At 31.4% G+C, this 24,675-nt stretch overlaps 2 protein-coding genes and 1 long non-coding RNA gene across 4 annotated transcripts; 1 reads left to right on the top strand and 2 right to left on the bottom strand.

The window, feature by feature from the left end:
* Nucleotides 1-1,236: 1,236 nt before the first annotated feature.
* LOC132728565 (uncharacterized) lies at nucleotides 1,237-3,884 on the bottom strand. The gene is made up of 5 exons (XM_060714218.1): nucleotides 3,793-3,884; nucleotides 3,282-3,645; nucleotides 2,734-2,901; nucleotides 2,348-2,481; nucleotides 1,237-1,878 (listed from the first exon to the last, which is right to left on the bottom strand). Exons 1-5 carry the CDS (start codon nucleotides 3,851-3,853, stop codon nucleotides 1,568-1,570), a joined length of 1,038 nt encoding a protein of 345 aa, XP_060570201.1. The 5' UTR covers nucleotides 3,854-3,884; the 3' UTR covers nucleotides 1,237-1,567.
* A 9,580-nt stretch (nucleotides 3,885-13,464) lies between these two features.
* LOC132728595 (uncharacterized) lies at nucleotides 13,465-19,289 on the bottom strand. The gene is made up of 5 exons (XM_060714263.1): nucleotides 19,033-19,289; nucleotides 18,707-18,884; nucleotides 15,473-15,625; nucleotides 14,853-15,010; nucleotides 13,465-14,176 (listed from the first exon to the last, which is right to left on the bottom strand). Exons 1-5 carry the CDS (start codon nucleotides 19,085-19,087, stop codon nucleotides 13,866-13,868), a joined length of 855 nt encoding a protein of 284 aa, XP_060570246.1. The 5' UTR covers nucleotides 19,088-19,289; the 3' UTR covers nucleotides 13,465-13,865.
* LOC132728600 (uncharacterized) lies at nucleotides 14,874-24,011 on the top strand. 2 transcript variants are annotated; one of them, XR_009625507.1, is made up of 3 exons: nucleotides 14,874-15,012; nucleotides 22,414-22,492; nucleotides 22,955-24,011. It is a non-coding gene; the product is annotated as an uncharacterized LOC132728600 (long non-coding RNA). The 2 variants fall into 2 exon arrangements; XR_009625506.1 differs by having other exon boundaries at nucleotides 14,881-15,012; nucleotides 22,353-22,492.
* Nucleotides 24,012-24,675: the final 664 nt, after the last annotated feature.

The raw sequence follows: 24,675 nt of genomic DNA, 5'->3' as shown, positions 1-24,675 counted from the left end.
ATCATTATAACAAAGAAACACCGTGTCGGGAGTTCACTGTATAATTTACAATTTATTTGAAAGTAGGTTTGTAGGTTTTTTATCGGGATTTCACTGTATATTTTCATACAATTTTGACAGGTGATTGGTAATTTTCATTGATTTAACCCACGAAAATATTGAAATTTTTGTTTTGTTTGGTTATGTTTTTATTTGTTTGGGTCGTCAGACCAAACAAATAATGGTAGCGAAATTTCAGAGCGTAATGCTGTTAATTGCAAATGCCTAAAGTCGTCCACTTTTTTGAAGCGGTTACTTCCCTTTATATGTACACTAACGCCGAAAAATTTAGGTGAGATCAATGCGTAAAGATTGTCAAATGACAGGCGCATTAATTTTCAAGCAAAGTAGTTCCTGAAAGGTCGAAGATTTCTAATATTGTTTCATTCTTTATAGATATACATGCTTACAGTAAGCTCCATGATTATTTACATCTGTGTTAAACAACAGGTTTAGCGTCAAAATAATAAGAGTTACATTTGTACAAATCCTTATTTAGAATAATATGGTTTTCTTCAGGCCGTTAATACATAACTTCACTATGGCCGAGGTGTTTGCACGCTCGCTGATGAATCAAGAGGTCTGGAGTTCAAATCCTAGTTGAGGCAGCTCATTTTTTTTTTAAACTTTTAAGTCAAATAAACATTGAATTGACTATCAGTGTTGCAATTAGTATTATAGCCACTTTACTACAGTTAAAACACTGGAAAGCACTGGTGGCACTATACAAAAACAAATAAGTTTATAATCTCACAACCTTTATTTTTCTGACATTCTGAGACCCAAACAAATTAAGCGCCTTCTGTGCTTTAATTTTTAAAGTTTTTGAAATTATATTGTAAATAATAAATATGGTATGCGGTGCATGCAAGATATTATATTACCAATGTACACAGGTGGTTTATTTTTTATTTATTTATTTATTTATTTTATTATTTCTTCATTCATTCGTTCGTCCGTCCGTCCGTCCGTCCGTCCGAGCAAACATTTTGGGTTCAGGGGCTATATAACAGTAAAGAAATAGGTTCATTCCGTGATCAAAGGGTTTAGGGGCTAGTAGCCCTTAAGAAAACAAAGAAAATAACAAAGAAAATAGCCCCTGAAGCCAAAATGTTGGATGTCCGTCCGTCCATCCATCCATCCATCCATCAATCAATCAATCAATCTATCTATCTATCTATCTATCTAGTTTATCTATCTATCTAGTTTATCTATCTATCTATTTATCTATTCATTCAGGAAAATAATGCATCTTATAATTTTGAAAAGCAGATATAGTACTGTGCATTAATTTAATATAAAACAAATAAAACGTACGTTATGAACATATGAAATCTATGATAAAAATACAATATGAATGTGAAATGCGTTTGAAAAAATCCAGGAGTATTCCTTCCATTCATGTATTGAGACATTGCTTAGTACGTAGAAAGCTTTACTATAAAGCCTTTTGTACTGTGGCAGTTGTCGATATACAGTGGGGTCAATCATCCACGGTTTACAACAATCAAGCAAAACTTTTAAGAGTTTAGCAAGTATCCAATAGTTGTCTTAATTTCCTTAACACAAAGTATTTTCTTCTTGACGCTTTAAACACAGCATCTCCATCGTGACGATAGAAAACTACATCATCTAGGTACTCGTAATTTGAAAATATAACAAAGGTCTCTCTTTTCAACAATTTTTGACTGTATTTGTCCAACGGAGCTTTGATGTTCCATCTCGTTTGAACAGGTCTCAAATAGCTTCCGATTCCGTGCCATTCATACTGTGTGACGCTGATAAAAAGATTACGCCTGTCTTTTGTTTCTTCCTCCCCTGTTATCTTCACATAAAACACTGCAAGAAATATGTTCAATACACTTGTTTCTACATATAGTCACAAAATTGCCTATGATTTCAACTAGTGACCTATTATGACAAAAAATGAAAATAAAACTTGTGTAATTTGTATACTATAAAGGAAAATACTCTGTAGAAGTGACAGTACAGTAAAAGTATGCAGAGACAGGTATTTCAACGAAAAAAATATCAAAGTGATTTTTTAAAAAAAATGCTACTGTTTATCAAAAACATTTTTAATACACGTCATATACAGTAGACGTGCCAGAAGGTGATCATCGGCCCTGAAATGAATAATTCCCTCGGGTTGAAGCCTTTTGGGCCATTGTTCTTTTTGCAGGCCGATTATCACCCTCCGGCCCTACTCTGTCGTGTATTAATCTCTATGTAGGATATCTAAAAGTCGGTTTTTTTCAGTTAAACCAAGAACTTTCAAGTATCCAATTTTGATATAAAGAATTCTTACCAAAGTTTTTCCAGCATATTTCGATTATTGTACTAAGCGTTGGCAATTTACCACTGATGAACGCCTCGTTGAGTGAACCATGCTGACAAGGTAAATTGGTTGAGCTTCTTGCAAACACATGTACGCCACAACAGCTGTAAGTATATATAATAAAAAAAGTAATTATCATATCGGAGACATATCCCCTATTACTGATTTAATTTAATAAGACATAGAAATTACACTTCACTCATTTTTCTCATCTTACATAATAAAAGATTGTTGGGCATCATATTCTTGTATCATATCTAGATAACCAATATGTTCAGTGGAAAGTGCGTGCAACATCTCTCACGCCACAATGTACCCCTTTAATATTCAATTTCAATCCATTTAAAGGTACTTACACATGGTTTCTTTCCGGTTTATTGTCATGGATTTTGTATTCATTACTTGTCAACTGACAGCAAGTTTGTTCATTTGGCTGGTATACGTCAATTCCACAGCATCCGACAGTGCCTTTCTTATTAGTATAAGTACTAAATGTTCTTCCATTACAAGTGAATGTAACGTTGCTTTTCAACAAAAAAGAGGATACTTATTAGTTTATTTAACATTTCGTTCACCTGGAGACAAGCAACTTTAAAGTTAAAAGGAATGCTGGGATATATGCATTACATCCAAAACAATAGAATGTTATAATAGATTGAGGTAAATTGTGCATAGTATCTAACCAACTGGAAAACAACGGCAGTGGTTTTAACAAAATAAACACATTTCAAAACAATACGGGAAGCGCAGTCATTACATGTGATATTATGTTAAAAACAACAATGTTATTTAAACGGATATGATAAACATATTACTTTATTAAGTCTTTAAAGACTGTCTTTTTGGGATATACACGTATGTATATTTGATTTTATTATTCAATGTTACAGAGATAAAGAAATACCTGAGAGAAGTGTTATCTGTTGACGACTTATTTGATCGGTCATCTTGTAAAATTATTGAAGTGAAGTTAAGGTTTGTTGTCGGCGGTACCACTAGTGGCCTAACATTTCTGTCCACCACCTTTCCCTCGTTGCATTCCTGTGTTTCGTTGTCATATGTGGTTAAATTTATTCCACAGAAAAAGTTTACACTTACGCTCTCTTGTAAAATTATTGAAGTTGAGTTAAAGTTTGTTGTCGGCGGTACCAATAGTGGCCTAAAATTTCTCCTGTCAATCACATGTCCGTCGTTGCATTCCTGTGTTTCATTGTCATATTTGGTTAAATTTAGTCCAGATCCACAGAATAATTTTACACTTATGCTCTCTGAAAATGTAAAAGAATCTGTTTTAAAATGCGCCAAACACCTACAATATACTTACGACTTTATTTATGTTAACTTTTATATTTACTTATAATGATGCCAGCGATTTTTGTGAATCAATCTTAATTATTATCAAAAGATAATTTTACCTTGGCAAAAACTGATGAAGATCATAAGAAATAAAATCAACGCTCCTACTTTGGACAACATATTTGTTGAATATTTGAATTAATCAAATCTATCCATAAAGTCACTTATATATGTAGCTAATAATGACATGATTTTATTTATAATTCTGATTTTGGATTTTGGAAACCTAAATTAGTAACTTGGTTTTCCATTTTTCATCTACATGTACTTTCATCTTGTTTTATCTATATACGGTGACACAAAGGTACGGTGGCACAAAGTTGACATGTGTGTGTTTTTATTTATCTCGTGGCCACGTGATACTATGTCGTGGCCACGAGTTACTAAGTCGTGCCCACGAGAAAGCTAAGTCGTGCCCACGAGATACTATGTCGTGGCAACGAGTTACTAAGTCTTGGCAACGAGTTACGTTTTATTTAGTTCCGCCCATTGTTTTCTCGTTTAGGGCACACGCTTTTTATTACTTGGGGACCATACGCCGCTTTTCATGGAATGGCACGGAAGTGTCACATTGAAGGTTCCATGATAACCGCCGTATGAACACATCTGTGGATGTTTCTAAATTCAAAATTTTACCATTTCATGTTTAAATGTTAAATTCTGCTTAAGCCGGCGCTTGGGGGCGTGGACGGTAGTTTGCACTATACAGTACCGTCCATGAACAGGCTCAATCAAACCGAGGCTGCAACATTTTCAATTTTGCCGCGTTGGGTTTTCTTTAGGGATTCTTATTTTCTCTATTTTATCGCCTTATCACCGTTGTTTGTGCCGTGTGGAGGCTGTGAAAAAAAGGCCCGTACATTCAATCAGAGATGTTATATTTCCGATCCTTAAAGATCGTTCAGCACGACATTTTTGTTGTGCTTGTGGTATTTTTAGTTTTAACTTTTCGGCATTTTCTAGTTGGGTGGTTCAAATATTCCTACTTGAATAATGTTGAATCACCCTTAGGATATGTTGCCTGCTTTTTAACTTGTCTTTTGACGTCTTATCTGTGATATGCAGGCTTCATAACCTCTGATCCCCTTTCAAAATTCCATTTTATTTAGTTCCGCCCATTGTTTTCCCGTTTAGGGCACACGCTTTTTATTACTTGGGGACCATACGCCGCTTTTCATGGAATGGCACGGAAGTGTCACATTGAAGGTTCCATGATAACCGCCGTATGAACACATCTGCGGATGTTTCTAAATTCAAAATTTTACCATTTCATGTTTAAATGTTGAATTCTGCTTAAGCCGGTGCTAGGGGGCGTGGACGGTAGTTTGCACTTTACAGTACCGTCCATGAACAGGCTCAATCAAACCGAGCCTGCAACATTTTCAATTTTGCCGTGTTGGGCTTTCTTTAGGGATTCTTATTTTCTCTATTTTTTGCCACGAGTTACTTAGTCGTGGCCACGAGATAGCTAAGTCGTGGCCACGAGATAGTATGCCGTGGCCACGAGTTACTTAGTCGTGGCCACGAGTAACTAAGTCAAAAATCAGGGTCACAGTGACGCTAAATGTAAAATTATTGACTAGTCAATAAGTTGTATTAATGGCACTTTTACAGGCTGGAGAAGTAGGGGCATCCTTGTGCTTATAGCACATGTCTAGTTAATTAGGGAAATTCATAAACTGTAAATGGTGCAATCTGATTGGTTATTTATCTCGTGGCCACGACTTAGTAACTCGTGGCCACGACATAGTATCTCGTGGCCACGACTGAGCTATCTCGAGGCCACGACTTAGTAACTCGTGGCCACGACATAGTATCTCGTGGCCACGACTTAGCTATCTTTTTATATACTATAATTCAACTTACGCAGCGACTGCGTTAAGACTTTTTAATATAACAGTTTGAGATTGATACATATGGAATTTTGCATGACTACAGTTGCATCAAAAAATCATTTATGTTCATTTTTATGACAGCCACACTTTATCCTTGAATATCGTGGCTTCTTCCTTAAAGTAGGATTTGAACCCCAGACCTCTCATACCCTAATCGAGCGCGCTACTACTGAACCACGGTGAAGTAATACGTAGGTAGCGTGAATAAAAACAAATACATTGTAATTCTTAATTGAGAATTTTCATTTCGTGTTTGTAATCCTTATTAATTCCGAGGTATTTTGATCACGATAAACCTGTTGTTTAACACTGATGAAAATAATTTAGCGAAAATTTTCTCGCCAAAAACAGTCCAACATGTATATATTCCACTACTCGACAGTCAGATTTATTTGTGTACTACGCTCTGGAGTATTCCGTAATCGACATCGCTAGAAATAGCATATTCATTTATTAAAATGATATTCATCCGCGTAATTTGTGATTGTGCATTTATTGCCAATTCTATATTCTTTTAAACTTTGAATGCGTTGTAATTTGTTGGATACTGGTAACAAAATAAAAATATTTCTTTCTTTTACATCGGTAGTTTTAAGCTGTTTTGAGAACTACTTGTTGTTAGGTTTGTCGTGAAATTATGTGTCAGAGATTGAATGTCAGCATTGAATTTTCTGATCTGTGATCAGAAAATACAAAAATGATATGGTATCTAACTTCACACGTTATGCAATATAACCAATGTTCTGTGTTAAACAACGTGATAATCCAATAGTAATCATTATCGGACCCAGTTTTATAATTTAAGCCTCGTTTCCATTTTCATTCAAAACATCCATACCAAATACATATCACACCCCATAATTTCAAGGGTACAAAAATGTATAAAACATCAAATGCATATCATACCCTGTATAGATTATTTTTTAAGAGTACTTGTGACAGCGAACAATAGGTACTATCCAGACGACACTTGGTAATTTGGCTTCAGGAAACCAGATATTGTAAAATATTTGTGTTTTGGATGACATAAGTGTATTATCATAGCATATTGACTCAAATACTCAAAAGATAAAAAAAAAATCACGTGAAAGTGTCCCCCTTTTCTGTGTTTTAACTTTTTAGTTATAACTGCATGTAATTTTAAAAATAAATGTATAATATTTGATATGATCTTTGTTCTAATATATGTTTCGGTACGTATTTAGCACATGTAACAAAGTAAGTACATGTAAGAGATCAGCCTATTGGAAATAAAGCCTTGGGTTTCAAGGTACATTCCAATGTTTTTTTGTTGTTTTTTTTAAACACTCATTACACCTGCTGACCTTTTTACCTAATTTTCTAAAGATTGAAAGACCTAATTTTATCAAAAAAAGTACTATGGATTAACAAAACCCATGCTTTTCGTTCAAGGCATGTAGAATAATATATTTGTCTTGAACCATACTTGTTATGAAAAGGGAAATTTATGTAATTTTTATTATTTTGATTATTTTAGGAAGCAACTTTAAGAACAAATCGCACTTCCCATGTACTTTTTACTCGATTTTAAACAAATAAGTGCATTATTCTACTTGCTTATCGGAATAAGATTTTTTAGCTTTTAAATTAACTGAAAACCGTTTTCTGCTGGTTGTCAAAAAATCATTTGTATGTCAATGTTCAAATGTAAAGGTCAGAGTAAAAGTCAAATTATTTCGGAAAACAAACTATATTTCACACTTTTTGAAACTTATCAATATCAAGTTGTTCTTCTTGACATTGGGCTTTAAAGTTTTGTTGCATATTGTTTCTATAAAGTGTAAACGAAAATTACTTTAATCTGTTGTAAAAGCCTGTAATAAGTAACAATTTAATTTTCAATTCAACTGTTGTATAATGTGGTTGTCTATCTGCTCCAATATGAGAGAACTCGTCTTATCATCTCTTAAGAGTTCCCTTATTGTTACAAATTTGTGTTTCATTCTAAGCCTGTGTCATTATATTTGAGGACTGCTTCTATGAATCTTGGGTTTGATCCGCGGTAATCCCACATTCGAATTTGAAATATCTTAGTCTATTCGATTCATGTTAATTTAAAACTTATATCATTGTGAGTTTGTATGCATGGGTATTTTAAACATAGATAATCATCAAACTTGAATGCTGTCTAAACCTAATTTTCACACTTTATATGAAACTCTAGGTAATATTCGGATAATTATATACGAGCAAGAATCAGATATGTAGAAAAAGTTGTGACCTATTTATCTACTTACTTTCTACATGATAGATGTAACACAGATGGCCAAGATTTGGACGATTCGATCGTTCATTATTCCGAAGTTATTCAGATTGTCTTGAATGGTTCTCGTGGTCATATGGCGATTTTCCAGCTTTACTGGTGCAGGAAGACCTCGGGTACCTGAGTAGAACTACCGACGTTCCGTTAGCTAGTTGGATAGCTTCCTCACATGTACGGGCAGGATTCGCATCCAAAACGTTTAGGGCAAGTGACAGATGTTGCGCTCAACAAATAGAAAATATTGATTGAACAAGATTAATTTCTGAAATCAACATAACCCCTTAACCAGTAAAAAGATTCCCCGTGTTCCACATTGTTTGGCAATAGAACATATAGTAGGTTTTTCACCTTTCTATAACTATAATTTTGATAGCGGAAATTTTGTATATAATTTTATCGGTGGTTTTGTATCTTGTATCTTAAAGTCACCCTTAGAGTGTTGATTTTTTGCATTTCTGTAATGTTATTGTCAAAGTAATGATAACTTATATCTTTTTCGGTCACAAAATAATATATCTTAAAGATTACAATGAACTTAATGGTGTGATTAAATCCAATAAGTGTTCATTAATACAAAACAATATATTATGTTGATTGGACGGAATGGATATCTATAAAGTTGTACATTTTGTTTCTGTTTTTTTTTTTTTGTTTTTTGTTTGTTCCTGTTTGTTTTTTATGATGTCCTGATTATCTCATTGTAAATATTGTTTATTGAAATTAATCTAGCAATCAATCGATATCTTTTACTTTAGTTAATACAATTGGCTTTGCAAATCAAGAGACCATTAAATATCAAAGGCCTTACATCAAGCCATTTCTGAATTTATTTTTCAGTTCCAGAGGCAGTCGTAAATTATTCCACTGAGTTCACGTACATACATATTTCATGTGAACGTGCTCTTATTCATTATTGACGAACATGTCCCGATACCAGAATTGGGTTAATAACCATATATATAATAATATATATGTATAATTAAAAAACGCAACATGTTTCATACTTTAGAATACTTGTACCGTTTTCTTCTCTAGTTATATTGTGTTGCATTTTTCACGTTTGATTTTTAAGTTTGTGACATAGATTTACAGTAGTACTATATATACATCAGTTAGTGGGATTGAAATAACAATTTTGTATCAACTTAGTCTCTTCACTACTGGAAGACCATAAATAAACGGACGGAAAATGTGTAAATTATTAACCAAACAGTCGCTAGGCTAATAAATAATTCATTTTTCACATTTTCAACTTAACGAAATCTTTTGTTGTTTTGCGTAGCAATTCAACCCTTATTTTTCTAGGAGTTACAGATTCTAGTCATGCGACCAGACGAGGCGGCACACCCGTGTCGTTAGCTTATTGACTTTCAGTCAATGCACATAGTGAAATGTTCAATGAAATAATGAATGGTTTATCCGGAGATTGGACAAGTCGATATAAGATATTTAGCATGGAAGGTATTTTCATCATAACAGTCAACAAATGTAGAATTTAACCGATGGAAGTACTTCCGGACAAAATTATAGAAGATCATACAAGACAAAAAAGATCAAATGTGCTTTGTGATTTAACTTATGTTAAGATATACATTTTTTCTTATTCTGCGCTTTAATAGTAATATACACAAGTGCTGTTTTTCTTTGCTCATACGTTAAAGTTACAATTTAATTTAATTCAATTCAAATATAATATTTTCGTCTCTTCACATGTACAACATATACATCGCAATCAAAATTAATTAAAACTGGTAAGAGTATATATGCCATTCATTACAGAATTATATCAGACGTGTAAGCAAAGCTTACTAAAAGTCATATTTACATTCTTATATAATTATATACAATACACACATTACATGAAATGTATTGGGAATGCTGTGAATCTATCATTTTGTCTAAAAGTCCATATATAAAACAATTCTCTAGTCTGTTAATGAAATTACAAAACAAAAAATACTAGAATGTACAAAATACACTTAAAAACCTAATGAAAACATTACTCCTAACCAATTAAACAAATCCAGTCGTATCGATGCAACACCGCATCTAAATAATGTCATAGCTCTTCGATAATGAAAAGGCAAATGTTGCTTACATAAGTTTCAGTTTCAAAAACATTCTTGAACATTCTATATGTTCTAGGCTTATTTCTATCATTTCCAGAAATTGATGACACTCGTTCTAATGATTGTTTCCATTTATTAACTTCTAAATGGAGTTAAATATACCGACACTTTAAAATAGTTAATTTATTCACATGACTGCCTTGTAACCTTAACCTAGCTACTTTAAGGAGACGCACTCTAATGCTATTTTGCTTTTGAAACCAACTAAATTCTTCATTATCGTATTAGCAATTAACTTGATACATACAATTCTACAAAAATATATAACGGTTTTCAGTTGTTTTTTGTTCTTTTAAAATCACAATAGTGTAAGACTACCTTTATAATTCAACTGGTATCCTTACATAATGATGAAATGTGGGCAGTCATAAAATCACTTTACTTTTATTTACTCTAACATTATTACATCTCTTGATTTTTACTCAATATTTTTGTTGATCATAATCTCTGACGAATATGTTTAATAATACATTTATTCATTTTGAAAATGCTCTTTCTAAACATATATCAGCTGCAGCCTACGCAAACTTTCTTTAAAGGCCCATTATGCCTCATTTTGATTTTCCTAAAACATTTCATTAATGGTATTTTGTAACAGTTTCAAAAACAATATTGTTTTGCCGCATAAATTAACTACCTTTTGCTTCTGTTGCGTTTTAAGTAATTGGTATAATTATAGTGAATTAGTATTATTTATGTAAGTCAAAATACGACTATGTTTACATTTTGCTACCTTTACAATACATAACTGTTTGTTCACTGCTATTCTCTTCATTTGTTAAACATCTAACATGCTTTAAATCCACTATCTAAACATTTTAAACACATATTAAGCTGTTTTAATGAATTATAAAATTAATGGATGTCTGAGGCATTATGGGCCTTTAAATACCAGTACTTTATAATAATTTGTATGTTTATGAACTACTCCTTTTTCCATAGGATGTCTCGAAAACAAATTAGTTTTCATTGTAAATATTGCCTATCGTATTCTCTGGTGGTTTTGATGAATATGTTTTTGATAAATAGATAAATGTTTTGGACACGCTCTCAAAATGTAGATATTCAAGATAGATCATGTTTGCAAAGAGACAGTAGACTCTGAATAATTACGTAAATTATCTGGATACAACATAAAAATCAAACTTTGTGATTTTATACGGAGATAAATGATCAAATGATACGCACAGAACAAAAAAATGAATTCCTAAAAAAGTTGTACATTTTGTCATTACAATAGAAGCTGTTCTTGTGAAATAACTGTTGAATGAATAAACCAAGTTTAATGTATATAATTGCTTCTATTGTAAGTTTAAATAATGTTATTGATTAAAAGTTTTCAATTTATTTTTGCCACAAATATTCGATTAAAGAAGAAAAATCGAAAAATCGTAATTTAGCAGGCGCTGGTGCGTGCATGAGCTTGAAGGAGATACTTCATTTTCAGATTATTGAAATCATAGATTCTCATGAAATCACTGATTTCATATCTATGTCATCCAATACTGATAAAAGAAAGAGATCAATGGGTGACTATTTGGAGTCAGTAAATTGTTTTGGTTAAGTAAGAACTTATTTCATATTGTACAGTGAGGTTTGTTTGTATTTTGGAAGTCATAAGCATATCTAAAGTGCAATCACCTGTGACTAGTATTGTATCAAAGGCATTTAGAATACTCAATATTTGTCTTGACAGGAGATGAAGAAAGAGGAAAAATTGAATGGCATGTAAAATGCATGTAAAAATATTTGTCTGTGATGAATAGAAAAGTTCAAACCTTATATACACGACCCCTGAATGTCTAGGTCTGTTCATCTTAGAAACGGTAAAGGGTATTTTGACAAAGATAAGTGGTTCTCAAGAAATTCCCAAAACTGAGATCACTGATTCCGTATCTGTCATCTTATAGCAATATTTCAAAAATAGATAAGACGACAAAAAAAATTATTGATTCATCTCGGAGAATATCTTGTTTGTATTAGATACTTTGAGCATCATAGTGTACAAACTTTTAAGTCAGTTTATAACTTTAACGGTCATATGCCAATTTTCAGCTTTACTGGTCGAGGTAGACCTAAGATGCTACACTTTGATGTTGTCGAATTGATCGTGCATAGCTGTGCATACTAGAAATAAAGTAAAAATGAGATAAGTCTTAAGTTATCAATCTAATGTCCTAAATCTTTGTATTGTATTGTTTTGCTTTTTAAATAAAAGTGTAAATATTGCAATTGACGTTTTATAATGGTGTTAGTCTTTACATCAAACTCTTGCTGTTTTACTTTAGTAAACGGTTTACGAGAACTTTGCCATGCAATATGGTGTTTGGTAATGTATATAATCACTTATAAAGGTTATCCCTCGGAAGCATTAATCACAACACAATTATATGAAAATTGCAGGCTCGATTTCGTGAGGGATAATAAAAATTACGCCCTTAGTACCCGTTTGAGCGGTACTCAATTTTCAAACTAGAAAAATATAGCAACCCTCAAATTTAACTTTACGAAAATGTTGCGAATCACAAAAACATATATAATCATTAAAACAATGTAACACTATGTTGGGAATTCATTTTATAATTGACGATAAATTTGAAAGTAGGGTTGTATGTCTTTTTATCGGGTTTTCGCTGTTTATTTTTTATTCAATTTTGACAGGTGATTGGTTATTTTCATTGATTTTACCCACAAAATATCTAAACTTTTGTTTTATTTAATTAGGGTTTTTAAAAGTTTAGAAACCGGTATGAACTATTATACAATTATTGACTAGTGAGCCATTGAAAATGATGTGATATTCACCGGCAGATGACATATTGACCGAGGCGATAGCCGAGGTCAATATGACTTTCTGCCAGTGAATATCACATCATACTCAATGGCTCACTAGTCAATATTTGTTTTATTATATGAATAGGCTAAGAATTTTAAAAAATCACGAAAAATTACAACCTTATATACATGTACAAATTTTGCCTCGTTGAAGCGCGGGAAAAAAAGACGCAAGTGCGAGGCGTGCAACGACGACGCGAACGCTGCGCATACAAAAGTAATTCAAGTTTATACTCATCGATGCGGTTTAGCCTTTAAGTATAACAGTAAAGTAATGATATTTCAATCGAGAAATATGCCATAAAGAACAAAACGCAACAATTAATTTTTAATTTACACACGTAATTAACAGTCTACGGTGTATGGTCATTGAATATGAGTCTCAATCTATTTTTAGACTGGGAAAATCCAATTCAGCCAGTTAATATGATACTACACCCAGTGAATATGATTTTATAAAAAGTTCTGTTGACTACAGTTTGGACCAATGAGATTGCAGCTATTTTTAGATCATATATTAATATATTGTAAATAATTAACATGGTATGCGGTGCATGCAAGACATTTAATTACCAATGTACAAATGCGGTTTATTTTATATATTTATTTATTCATTCATTCATCCATCCATCCATCTATCCATCTATCTATCTAATTATTTATTCATTCAGAAAAAATAATGCATCTAATTATTTGAAATGCATATAATTATAGTACTGCGCATTATTTAACTATAGAAAATATAGAACCATAAAATAAAAGGAACATTATAAACAATCTATGATAAATAAGTACATTATGAATGTGAAGTGTGATGACTAGATCCAGGAGTATTCCTTCCATTCATGTATTGAGACATTGCTTTGTACGCAAAATACTTTACTATAAAGCTTCATGTTTTGTATTTATGTCAGGCCTGTGGCAGTTTTCAATATATAATGGGGTCAACCATCCACGATTTATAACAATCATGCAAAACTTTATAGTGTTTAGCAAGTATCCAATAGTTTTCTTACTTTCTTTAACACAAAATGTTTTCTTCTTGAATCTTTAAACACCACATCCCCTTCGTGACGATAGAAAAGTTCATCATCTAGGTACTCGTTATTAGAAAATATCACAAAGGTCTCTCTTTTCAACAATTTTCGACTATATTTGTCCAACGGAGCTTTGATGTTCTCTCTCGTTTGAAGATGTCTCAAATTTCTTCCTGTTCCGTTATATTCATACTGTGTGACCCTGATAACAAGATAACGCCTGCCTTTTTTTTCTTCTTTCCCCGTAATCTTCACATAAAACACTGAATTGCAATTTTTAAAGTGTAATTAATTGATTGATTCGTTAGCATTTAAAAACATAATGTCATGAATACTTATTTTACGATAAAATAGCAATGATCGAGTTAGTATTTAGAGTTGATTGACAAGTTATATCGAGTGCTGGTTGCGTAACAGTTGTAACTGATTTGATATACAGAAAGAGGTACAACCTTTTATCACCCTGCCCTCGATAAGTACATTTGTCATATCTCAGTCTTTTGATTTCAGTTGCGACTTCATAACATGCATGTGTTTTGTAAAATGTTTGAGATAGATATTTACTTCTTGCATTTTTTTTCTGCACTGTTATGTTTAAGTTTTGTGACATGAAATCTAAAATACATCTTAGAATGCGTATACAATGTATATCTGAATTTATGTTTTTTTATACTTATTCATATTTCAATACTCATGATTTTGAAATTAATTAAGTAGAAAAATGATGAAAGATTTATCAATAAACATAGATTACCAATACTTGTTTTGCTTCTTCAGTTGACTGTATTAAATTTCTCAAAGACAATTTACATTTCGTTAAGTTTTAATCGCCTATTAAGTGAGTGGGGTTTTCTTCTGGTTTTATTGTTGTTGTTTTTTGGGGGGATTGTTTGTTGTTAGTACTTTCAAGTATCCAATTTTTGTATTAAGAACTCTTACCAAAATTGTTCTTGCATATTTCAGTTATTGTACATGACCAAGCAGGGTATTTTTTTCTAAGCGTTGGCAATTTACCATCTAAGAACGTCTCGTTGCGTGAACCATGCTGACAAGGTGGATTGGTTGAGCTTCTTGCAAACACATGTACGCCACAACAGCTGTAAGTTTATATAATAAAAAAAGTAATAATTATTATCATCTCGGAGACATCTGCCCTATAAGTGTTTTGTATTAAAAAATAATTAAAGACCATGTATGTTCTATGTTGTAATAAAAGGATTTAACATACAGCTAAGAGAAGTTTTCTTTAATTATGCATATAATTATTCTTCTAATCAAAAAACAATTTCCACAAACATCCAAGAATATGTTAAATATGTACAGCAAATGTTTATATACATTATAATTAAACTTTAACCCTGACAGACATTTCAGGAATTCATGATTTAAGGCATAGAAATTACACTTAATTTAACTTTCTCATCTTACATAATAAAAGATTGTTGGCCATCATATTCTTGTACTATATCTAGATAACCAATATGCATATCTTCAGTCGAAAGTCCGCAACACCATGTTACCCTTCTATATTCAATTTCAATCCATGTTAAGGTACTTACATATGATTTCTTTCCGGTTTATTGTCATGGATTATGTATTCATTACTTGTCAACTGACAGCAAGTTTGTTCATTTGGTTGGTATACGTCAAAGCCGCAGCATCCGACAGTGTCTTTCTTATTAGTATACGTAACGATGATTTTTAACACGATGCTTTTCAACAAAGATAAAGAGAATACGTATTAGTTTATTTTACATTTATTTAGAGTTTTGAAATATGCTTGAAACAAATTAATGCAAATTTTGATCAATTTGTTGTTTCGAAACTTTTATTCATTTTATCAATCAAAGGAAGTAGGAGAAAATTGTTGAAATATGAGTGAGTCTACATGAAATATTCGTCCTATGCTCGTAAAATGTTTGTGTATGTTTTTTTTTGTTGTTGTTGTTTTTTGTGTTGTTTTTTTTTTGGAACCACGTTTAAGGCCCGTTTATTTACATTTATTACTTTATACATAATACATTCATTTTACATTTTCTAATTAATAATTTTACATAACATATGTTACAAACTAATATATATGTTGTTGAAGACATTTAAAAATAATTTCAAAGAGCTTATTGCTTCAAAGTTGTTGTTGTTGTTGTTGTTGTTGTTGTTGGTGGTGTTGTTGTTGTTGTTATAATAATGTAAGCCATGTCTATTGTGCATATACGATACACAGTGATCCTTACATAGAATGTTATATAGTGTAAATCACACATGTATTAGTTCTGCACAAATATGATATATATTTGTTTGTAAACATCTGCAGGGAATCCAAGGGATTTAAGCATAAAAATGTATGGTATGAATCCGTAGATTTGCCGCTTTAAGATCAAACGGATAGGATATGTCCTCTGTAGCAAGGTGTTAAAAAATATTTAAAAGCACACACACGATATTTCTTTAAAACACTGACTAAACGCACACTAAGATTTTTGCAAATGCAACTTTTCGGCCCTTTCCTAAAGAGATCGAACACAATGTAAGAGTACACAGAACGGATATGGTATTTCGATCTTACCTACCCATGCAAACAAATGGTATTTAATTAAATGCTGGGAGTTGTTGACAAGTGTGATACGTAAATTCATAGATATAATTATAAACAGTACATTACTTATGTACTTATTATTGCATTTTTGAAACCGAAAGAACAAAATTCCAGTCTATTGATATGTTTATAAGTTTATCCATCAATGGGCTCATTTAAATTAAACATGGTTGTCAGACATATTTTCAATCATAACTCTACCAAAAAAGATGTTATTTTTCCTTTGGATGTCCAATATATACATTCGTTATTAAACTCTCTGTTTTTGTTTACATCTGAAATTACTTTCAAACATGATAGCCAAGGACGATCAGATTGAGAATTTTGTTTAAACTATTTTTTCATCGCGACTGTTTAAAATCAAAGCATGATAAATGTACCAAAACTGTTATACGTTTAAGCTACTTATCTTGGGGGTTACGCCATATATTTAAAGTTTTCTTCTTTTTTTACCGAGTGTATAGAGTTATTCGGTCTAGGATCCCACGAAAAAACAGAAATACTACTGAAGCGTAGAAAATTCTTGTGATTCCGTGTTTACTGAAGCGAAAATTTGTTGTTAAATGTTTTGTTTATTTTTCAGATTTTTTTTTACTTTTTTTTTTTGATTTGATTTATCATGGTTTTTTTATCAATGGTGATATCAATCGCATCTCCTCAGCCCTTACCAAGGAACTCGAACTACAGAGAACGGAAACGCTAAGAAACTCAACATGTAAACAAATAGTAATTCAATGCTTGGAGTTGTTGACTGAGTTAAATCCACAAAATCGAGTAATTGTCTACCTCAATTAAGTACATTTATAGATATAAAAATAAACAATACAACATTTATATACTTATTAAAATGCTTATTAAAATGGTTGTAGAATCCAAAATTACAAAATGTCTACCTGTTCATATTAATTGGGATTTTGTTATAATTATTGTGCATAAGTGGGCATTAGAATTGTCAGATTTGTTTTTCAATCATGACTTTATCGAAATAGACCTTATTTTCCTTTGGGTGTCAAATATATACTCCTGATACATGATCAAAGATTACAACTTCGGTTTTTGTTTACTGGTAGAACTAATTTCAAGTCGTATCAAGTCCGAGTTAATTTTGAAAAATAGACGATGTTTTCCAATGGCTTGATTATTTGACATGTGGGCATCGAACGAGAATGAAAGAATTACATGGTCCGAAAATTACAAAATGTTTTTGAAATCATTTCCACATTTTCTACAACTATATTATACGTATCATACTTAAGAAGTTGGCAGTCGACTGTGCTTAAACCTCTTTAAAATTCTACAAGGTTTCAATCTTTTCAAATTCTGTCATAGCATTTAATAAAATGCGCCCTGGTGAATCTTATATTTATTAAATCTTAATTGTATGCTTTGATATATCATCATTTTCTAAAATATAATCCTGAAATTCTTCTAAGTGAACAATGAAACTAAGCTTATCTACTGTATGACAATCTAAATCATCTCTTAAGAGAGTATGGCCTAAATTATGTTTCAGATTTCTATCAGATTCAGTTGTTTCCAGAACAAAATAAAGAAGTAAATGTATTTCATCATGAATAATTAAAAGATTTGAGATTATATTGGATACGTGTCTTATGGGATTTTACCATTCAAAATCCATTATTGTTAAGAAATATTGTCAAACCAGTATGTGCATAACATAACCAAAACAATGAAACATCAATTCATTCATTATACAAAGTATCTAACCAGCTGAAAAACAACGTCGGTAGTTTTCACAGTAAAACTTTTACAGTCAAAACATTATGGTATTATGTTAAAAAGTACTTTAAATAAAAATTAACACAAAACTTGAAGTTTTTGCTACATAAGTTTTGCTTATAATGTTGGTACATGTCTGTTTGCTTTGAATTTTTCTTGTCTGTTTGTATTTTTGATTTTGAGGGATTGTTTTCTCGATCGTTTCTTTGTTAGTTTTTTTTTTAATTTTGTTTGTTTGTTGTTGTTTGTCACATTGATCCACAATTTTCTTTTCTTTTTTATAAAGATTTTGAAAGAACCTTGATCTTTTCGTAACAGTTTAACACTGGTTATATCAAACGTAGTCGCCTTAAAAATAGACAATTTGAAGAAACAATTTAAATAAAACAAGTAAGGTTGTCATGTGGTATATACACGCGTGTATATTTTATTTCATTATTCAATGTAAAAGAAATACCTTATCATTGGTGAGCTATTTGAATCATCATCTTTTGTTGTGAAGTTAACGTTCGTTGTAATCGGCATCACTAGTCGACTTAAATTCCTGTCCATCACTCTTCCGTCATTGCATTGTTGTGTTTCATTGTCATATTGCGTTAGATCTTTACCACAGAACAAGTTCACACTTTCGCCCTCTACAAGTAAAATAAACAATAAAGTAAAAATCTGTTTGAAAATCTGCCGAACAAGAACAGCATATGTCTGCCTTTATTACTTTTATACTTAGATGATTCCTACGGATAAATTTGTAAAAATGAAATTCTTATCAAAATGTAATTTTACCTTTGTAAAAACTGATTAAAAGAAAGAAAATCGTCGCTACAACGTAGGAGAACATGTTATGTAATGACACAATAGGTACTGCAAGAATTAATTTAAAATCGTTTTACTACATCTGGTTTTCATTTGAAAATCTATCTCTATATATATATCTTTAAATTCATTATTCTATTTTTGGCTTGTTTTGGAAAAGTTATTCTGGTTAGGTGGTTTCCTGCTTACATTTGTAATATTGAACAGAAAACCAGTCTAGGTTTCCGCTGCAATCGTGACAATTCGTGCGATTCCGTCATACTGCGGAATCAGACGAAGTAATATTACGGAAATCTAAGCTATTTTTAGTTACTTTGGTAATACCAGTTTGTTTATATAAATAGGATTTCTATTTTTACTTGATTTATCGGTTAAAAGCAGAAATAAATTATAAACGAAAATGTTTTCTTTGATTACATTATCTTTAATTAATAAATAGGACAGCGCGTTTATAATCAAATTGAAAATACTACATAGATAGACCACACACACAGGCGCACGCACACGCACACGCGCACGCGCGCACACACACAATCAAGTTGCACGAGTTTAGAAATAAATGGCAATTTTAAAATTAGAAAATAAAATAAATAAAAGTGGCTGAACCTACGAGTTTACATTTATATTCTTGAAGTGAAAGACTTTTACCGACTGTGCTAAGAGGAATTTATAATTTAGACCATTTAACAACTGGTTATATACATTACTATAAATTTATAAGTAGATAGTAACGTTTACAGAATTTACCAACTATGTGGTCAAATGCAAGAGTGCCAGGTCAATATTGTTGGACAATATTTTGAAAACTGTGAATTTGTGGGCGTTCTGCTGATGGTTTTTTTTTTAGTCATTTTTATATCAAGCGAATATAGTTTGCAGTTTGATAGTTTACATAATATTTTATTCGTTTATTGAAGTATTCTTCCCAAATATTATATTAAAAAGAAAATAGTCATGTGACAATTTATAAGCTTCACGTGACAATTAAAAGCTCCATGAAAAATGTTAAAAATCATGTGACTTCATTTGACATTTCAGAGGCTTAAAATAACCTTTGTTCTGTTAAATTTTTTATTACGCTGTATTTTACACCAACCTGCTTTGCACAATGCTACTGTTGTAAACGCGATATGATTCTGTAACGTGATGATACGACGCACACGTCAAATATTTGTGGTTTGGGTGATATTTGTTTACTATCATAGCATATTGACTCAAATACTCTAAAGATAACAAATAATCACGTAACATTTCTCCCCTATCGTATATTTTAACTTTTAGCACATGTAACAAAGTAGGTACATGTAAGAGATCAACCCTCCGTAAAAATGTTATCGCACGGCCATGCATATTTTTGGCATGACGTCATTAGCGATAAGATAAAAGGTGCGCTAAATGTAAGCGTACACTATAGGCGCATCAATGAAATATAATTCTTTTGCAGTTTAAACAGTTTTTATTTTGGGTATGTGATTTATAGAATATTATATAGGTGTAGGTCTATTACTGAATTTATTAAACACGTTCAATAAAATAATAACTTGCTCGACAGAGGCTCGCATTTTATAATTTTATTCATCTCGTTCAATAAATTCGGTATTTAAATTACACTCATTCAATATCCTCTATGTTTATATCTTTTTCGTTTGTTGTTTTCTATAAAATTATATCTGCTACTCTCACATCTTTTCGTTAAGGTAACCTTTGTTTGTCTTTTAATAAAGATTAATGCTATCTCTTTACTGTTGTTAGACAAAAAAGGTCAAATAAAAAAAGTATCTCTTAGATATAACCCGGTTGTGGTGACATAAAACTATTGTTAATTAATGCACCAATGTTATGTACCTTGGAATTATGTGAGCTTTATAATTGTCTCTTTGTTCAAAATTGTTTTTAAGGACAATTTATAAAACGTAATGTATTTTTATTTGGAGTGATGGTTTAAAGAAAAAAGTGCGTTTTGTTCATTTAAGTCGGAAACAAGATAGTCATTCGGATTTAGTGTCAAATATTTTTACTTATAGATATTCTTAAATCATACAATTTGAAAAAATAATATTTATTATAATATAAGACTATATAGATTGTACACATGGACTATTTGAATGAGCACATACAAAATTTGACAAGATTTGGATGGATGCATAAAAGATTTTAATGTGAATTATAAGTAAACTGTTTCAAGGTTGCATGTCAGCAGATGCAATTTTATTAGTTTGTACTAACTTTTTTCTCAAAATGTATGCATTACACATTTAATAAAACTATATACAATTACTTAATATTTCTACGATCAGCCGCTATCCTTTATTTTTATTCTTTTACTACGTTTAATAAAGCTATTGTCGAGATAATAAAGTGTCTGAAAACGAGGGCCAAAGTGATATCACTCAATTTGTTTAACTAATCTGTGATCTTAGCATTGACATACAATCTTATGCTGGAATTACCCAATATAATAATATAATTTTACAATATTGAGGATTTGTTTGTACTAGGTGGAATCATGCATTTCCTATTAATTACAGAACGGGAACGAAGCCTATTTCTTAAAAAAAAAGACTGATTCAAAACAGAAATAATATTACGTTTCCGTGTAGCAACTGTGAAAATATGCCCGCATTTCATTTTATAGTTACCGCCGAGATCGTCAAGAAACTAAAACGGGTCTAGCATTTCCAGAATATTTGTTTGTTTTTTTGTTTTTTTCTTTGTCTATTGCTGTTGATTTATGTTTAATTTATTTTCATTTGTTGCTGTTCGACATCCTACATCAAATGCTTCACAAATTTCAAAAAAAAAAGTACCAACTCTTCATGTTAAAAGTTCAATGTCCCTTTATAGTTCTTACGCTTAATTAATTTAAAAGAATAGAAGCACCTTTTGTGTCTCGCATACGCAAGCGCATGCACGCTCGCACGGACACACACACACACACACACAGACACACAAAAACATCTAGCCTAAAGACAAAATGTACTAAAAAAATTTATTCCTGCTAAAATATCTCAGATACAAAGAGATAATAAAATGTTTTCCTTTTTTCGGCTTTGCATTTTCTGTGATTTTTATTTGTTTTGGTCGTCAGACCAAAAAAATAATGGTAGCGAAATTTCAGGCCCTGATGCTGTTAATTGCAAATGCCGAAAGAAGTCTGCTTTTTGAAGGCGCATTATTATCAAGCAAAATAGTTCCCGAATGGTCGAAGATTTCTAGTATTGTTTTATTCTTTATAGATATACATGCTTATAGTAAGCTCCATGATTATTTACATCTGTTTTAAACAACAGGTTTAGCGTCGAAATAATAAGAGTTACAACCCCTAATTTAGAATGTTATGGTTTTCTTCAGGCCGTTAACATATAACTTCACCGTGACCAAGGTGTGTACGCTCGCTTAAGAATCGAGAGGTCTGGAGTTCAAATCCCAGGTAAGGCAAGTCAATTTTTTTAATTGTTTGAGTAAAATAAACATTGAATTGAATATCAGTGTTGAAATTAGTCTTATAGCCAAATAATTACAGTTGAAACACTGGAAAGCACTGGTGGCAATATACAAAAGCAAATTGGTTTATGCTCTCACAACCTTTACCTTTATGACATTCTGAGACCCAAACAAATTCAGCACCTTCTGTGCTTTGATTTGTCAAAGTTATGATAGGTTATATCTTTTTCTGTCACAAAATACTATATCTTAAAAATTACAATGACTTTAAGAGTGTGATTTCATACAATTAGTAGTAGTACATACAAAAATGTACATTATGTTGACTGACATGCCAATCTATAAAGTAGTGCATTTTTTTCCTGTTTTGTGTACGTTTTTACTGTTTTTTGTATTGTCTTTTTAATATCAAAGACCTTACATATCAAGCCATTTCTGATTTTTTCAGTTCCAGAGGCAGTTGTAAATTATTCCACTGAGTAGAGTAGACGTACATACATATTTCACGTGAACGTGCTTTATTTCATTATGTGATGAATATGTACCGATACTGAATTTGGATTAATATCATATATCTGTAATTAAAAATCGCAACATGTTTCACAATTAAGGATATCCGTACCGTTTTCTTCTCTAGTTATATGCGTTGCATTTTTCACGGTTTACTTTCAAGTTTGTGTAATAGATTTACAGTAGTACTATATATACATCAGTTCGAGTGATTGAAATAACAATTTTGTATTGTTATATACTAGTCAATGTAGTCTATACCATAAATAAAAGGATGGAAAATGTGTGAACTATTAACCAAACAGTCGCTAGAGTAATAAATGATTCATTTATCACATTTTCAATTAAACGAAAACTTGTTGTTTTGCATAGTATTTCAACCCTTATTGTTCTAGGAGTTACAGATTCTAGCCATGCGACCAGACGAGGCGGCACACTGTGTCGTTAGCTTATTGACTTTCAGTCAATGCACATAGTGAAATGTTCACTGAAATAATGAATGTTTTATCCGGAGATTGGACAAGTCGATATAAGATATTTAGCATGGAAGGGATTATCAGCATAACAGTCAACAAATGTAAAATTTAACCGATGGAAGTATTTGCGGACAAAATTACAGAAGATCATACAAGACAAAAAACATCAAATTCAATTCAAATATAATGTTTTCGTCTCTTCACATGTACATCACAATCAAAATTGAATAAAAACTGGTAAAAGTACATATGCCCTTCAATACAGAATTATATGAGACGTGTAAGCAAAGCTTACTAAAAGTCATATTTACATTCTTATATTATTATATACAATACACACATTACAGTAAATGTATTGGGAATGTTGTGAAACTATCATTTTGTCTAAAAGTCTATATATAAAACAATTCACTAGTCTGTTTATGAAATTACAAATCAAAAAATACTAGAATGTACAAAATACACTTAAAAACCTATTAAAAACATTACTCCTAACCAATAAAATAAATTACAGCTGTAATATTCACAACACTGTCTGACTTAAAATACCTACCTAAAATAGAAGAGTTACCTACAATAAAGTAAAAGATGTCTATGCTTTAAAATATTAAAGCAGGCTTTGCCTGTAGACTTAGTCATACTTGGATTAGCATTTTCTCAACATCAGATAAGTTGTCAAAATTATAAAGAATTGTTCTTGCAGATTCAAATAGGTCTTCCCTGAATTGTGTATAGATTGGACAGTGTAAAATAACATGTGTCTCAGCTTCTACGGTATCAGTACAGTTGAAACAAGTTCTTTCGTGTATTGACAGATTTTTCATACCTCCCAGTTTCCAGTCTTATCGATGCAACACCGCATCTAAATAATGTCATATCTCTTCGATAATGAAAAGGCTAATGTTGTTTTACATAAGTTTCAGTTTCAAAAACATTCTTGAACATTCTATATGTTCTAAGCTTATTTCTATCATTTCCAGAAATTGATGACACTCGTTCTAATGATTGTTTCCATTTATTAACTTCTAAATAAAAGATTTTCTTCTCAATATTTGTTACAATTGCTTTAGTATTCACTTTATTAGATTAAAATAAAAGAGGTCTTCAAAATTAATACTATGTAACATTTCCGTAATTCGAAAAGTACTATTCTTACACTTAATACTAGCTACTGATCTTGACC

The sequence above is a fragment of the Ruditapes philippinarum genome, unplaced genomic scaffold (genome assembly GCF_026571515.1).
Source record: "Ruditapes philippinarum isolate M1 unplaced genomic scaffold, ASM2657151v2 ctg3089_1_1_1_1, whole genome shotgun sequence".
NCBI classification, from domain to species: domain Eukaryota; kingdom Metazoa; phylum Mollusca; class Bivalvia; order Venerida; family Veneridae; genus Ruditapes; species Ruditapes philippinarum.
This window is presented reverse-complemented; position numbering and strand designations above follow the sequence as displayed.

Bases quoted from the DNA above. Each gene is read 5' to 3' on its own strand.
- LOC132728595 (XM_060714263.1), bottom strand. From the start codon at position 19,087: ATGTTCTCCTACGTTGTAGCGACGATTTTCTTTCTTTTAATCAGTTTT. The intron at 18,885-19,032 runs GTAAAATTACAT...TTTTACTTGTAG, and splicing joins TTTAATCAGTTTTTACAAAG to AGGGCGAAAGTGTGAACTTG. The intron at 14,177-14,852 runs GTAAGAGTTCTT...ATTGCAATTCAG, and splicing joins AATATGCAAGAACAATTTTG to TGTTTTATGTGAAGATTACG.
- LOC132728565 (XM_060714218.1), bottom strand. From the start codon at position 3,853: ATGTTGTCCAAAGTAGGAGCGTTGATTTTATTTCTTATGATCTTCATC. The intron at 2,902-3,281 runs GTATTTCTTTAT...TTTGTTGAAAAG, and splicing joins ACAGATAACACTTCTCTCAG to CAACGTTACATTCACTTGTA. The intron at 2,482-2,733 runs GTAAGTACCTTT...ATATACTTACAG, and splicing joins AAACCGGAAAGAAACCATGT to CTGTTGTGGCGTACATGTGT.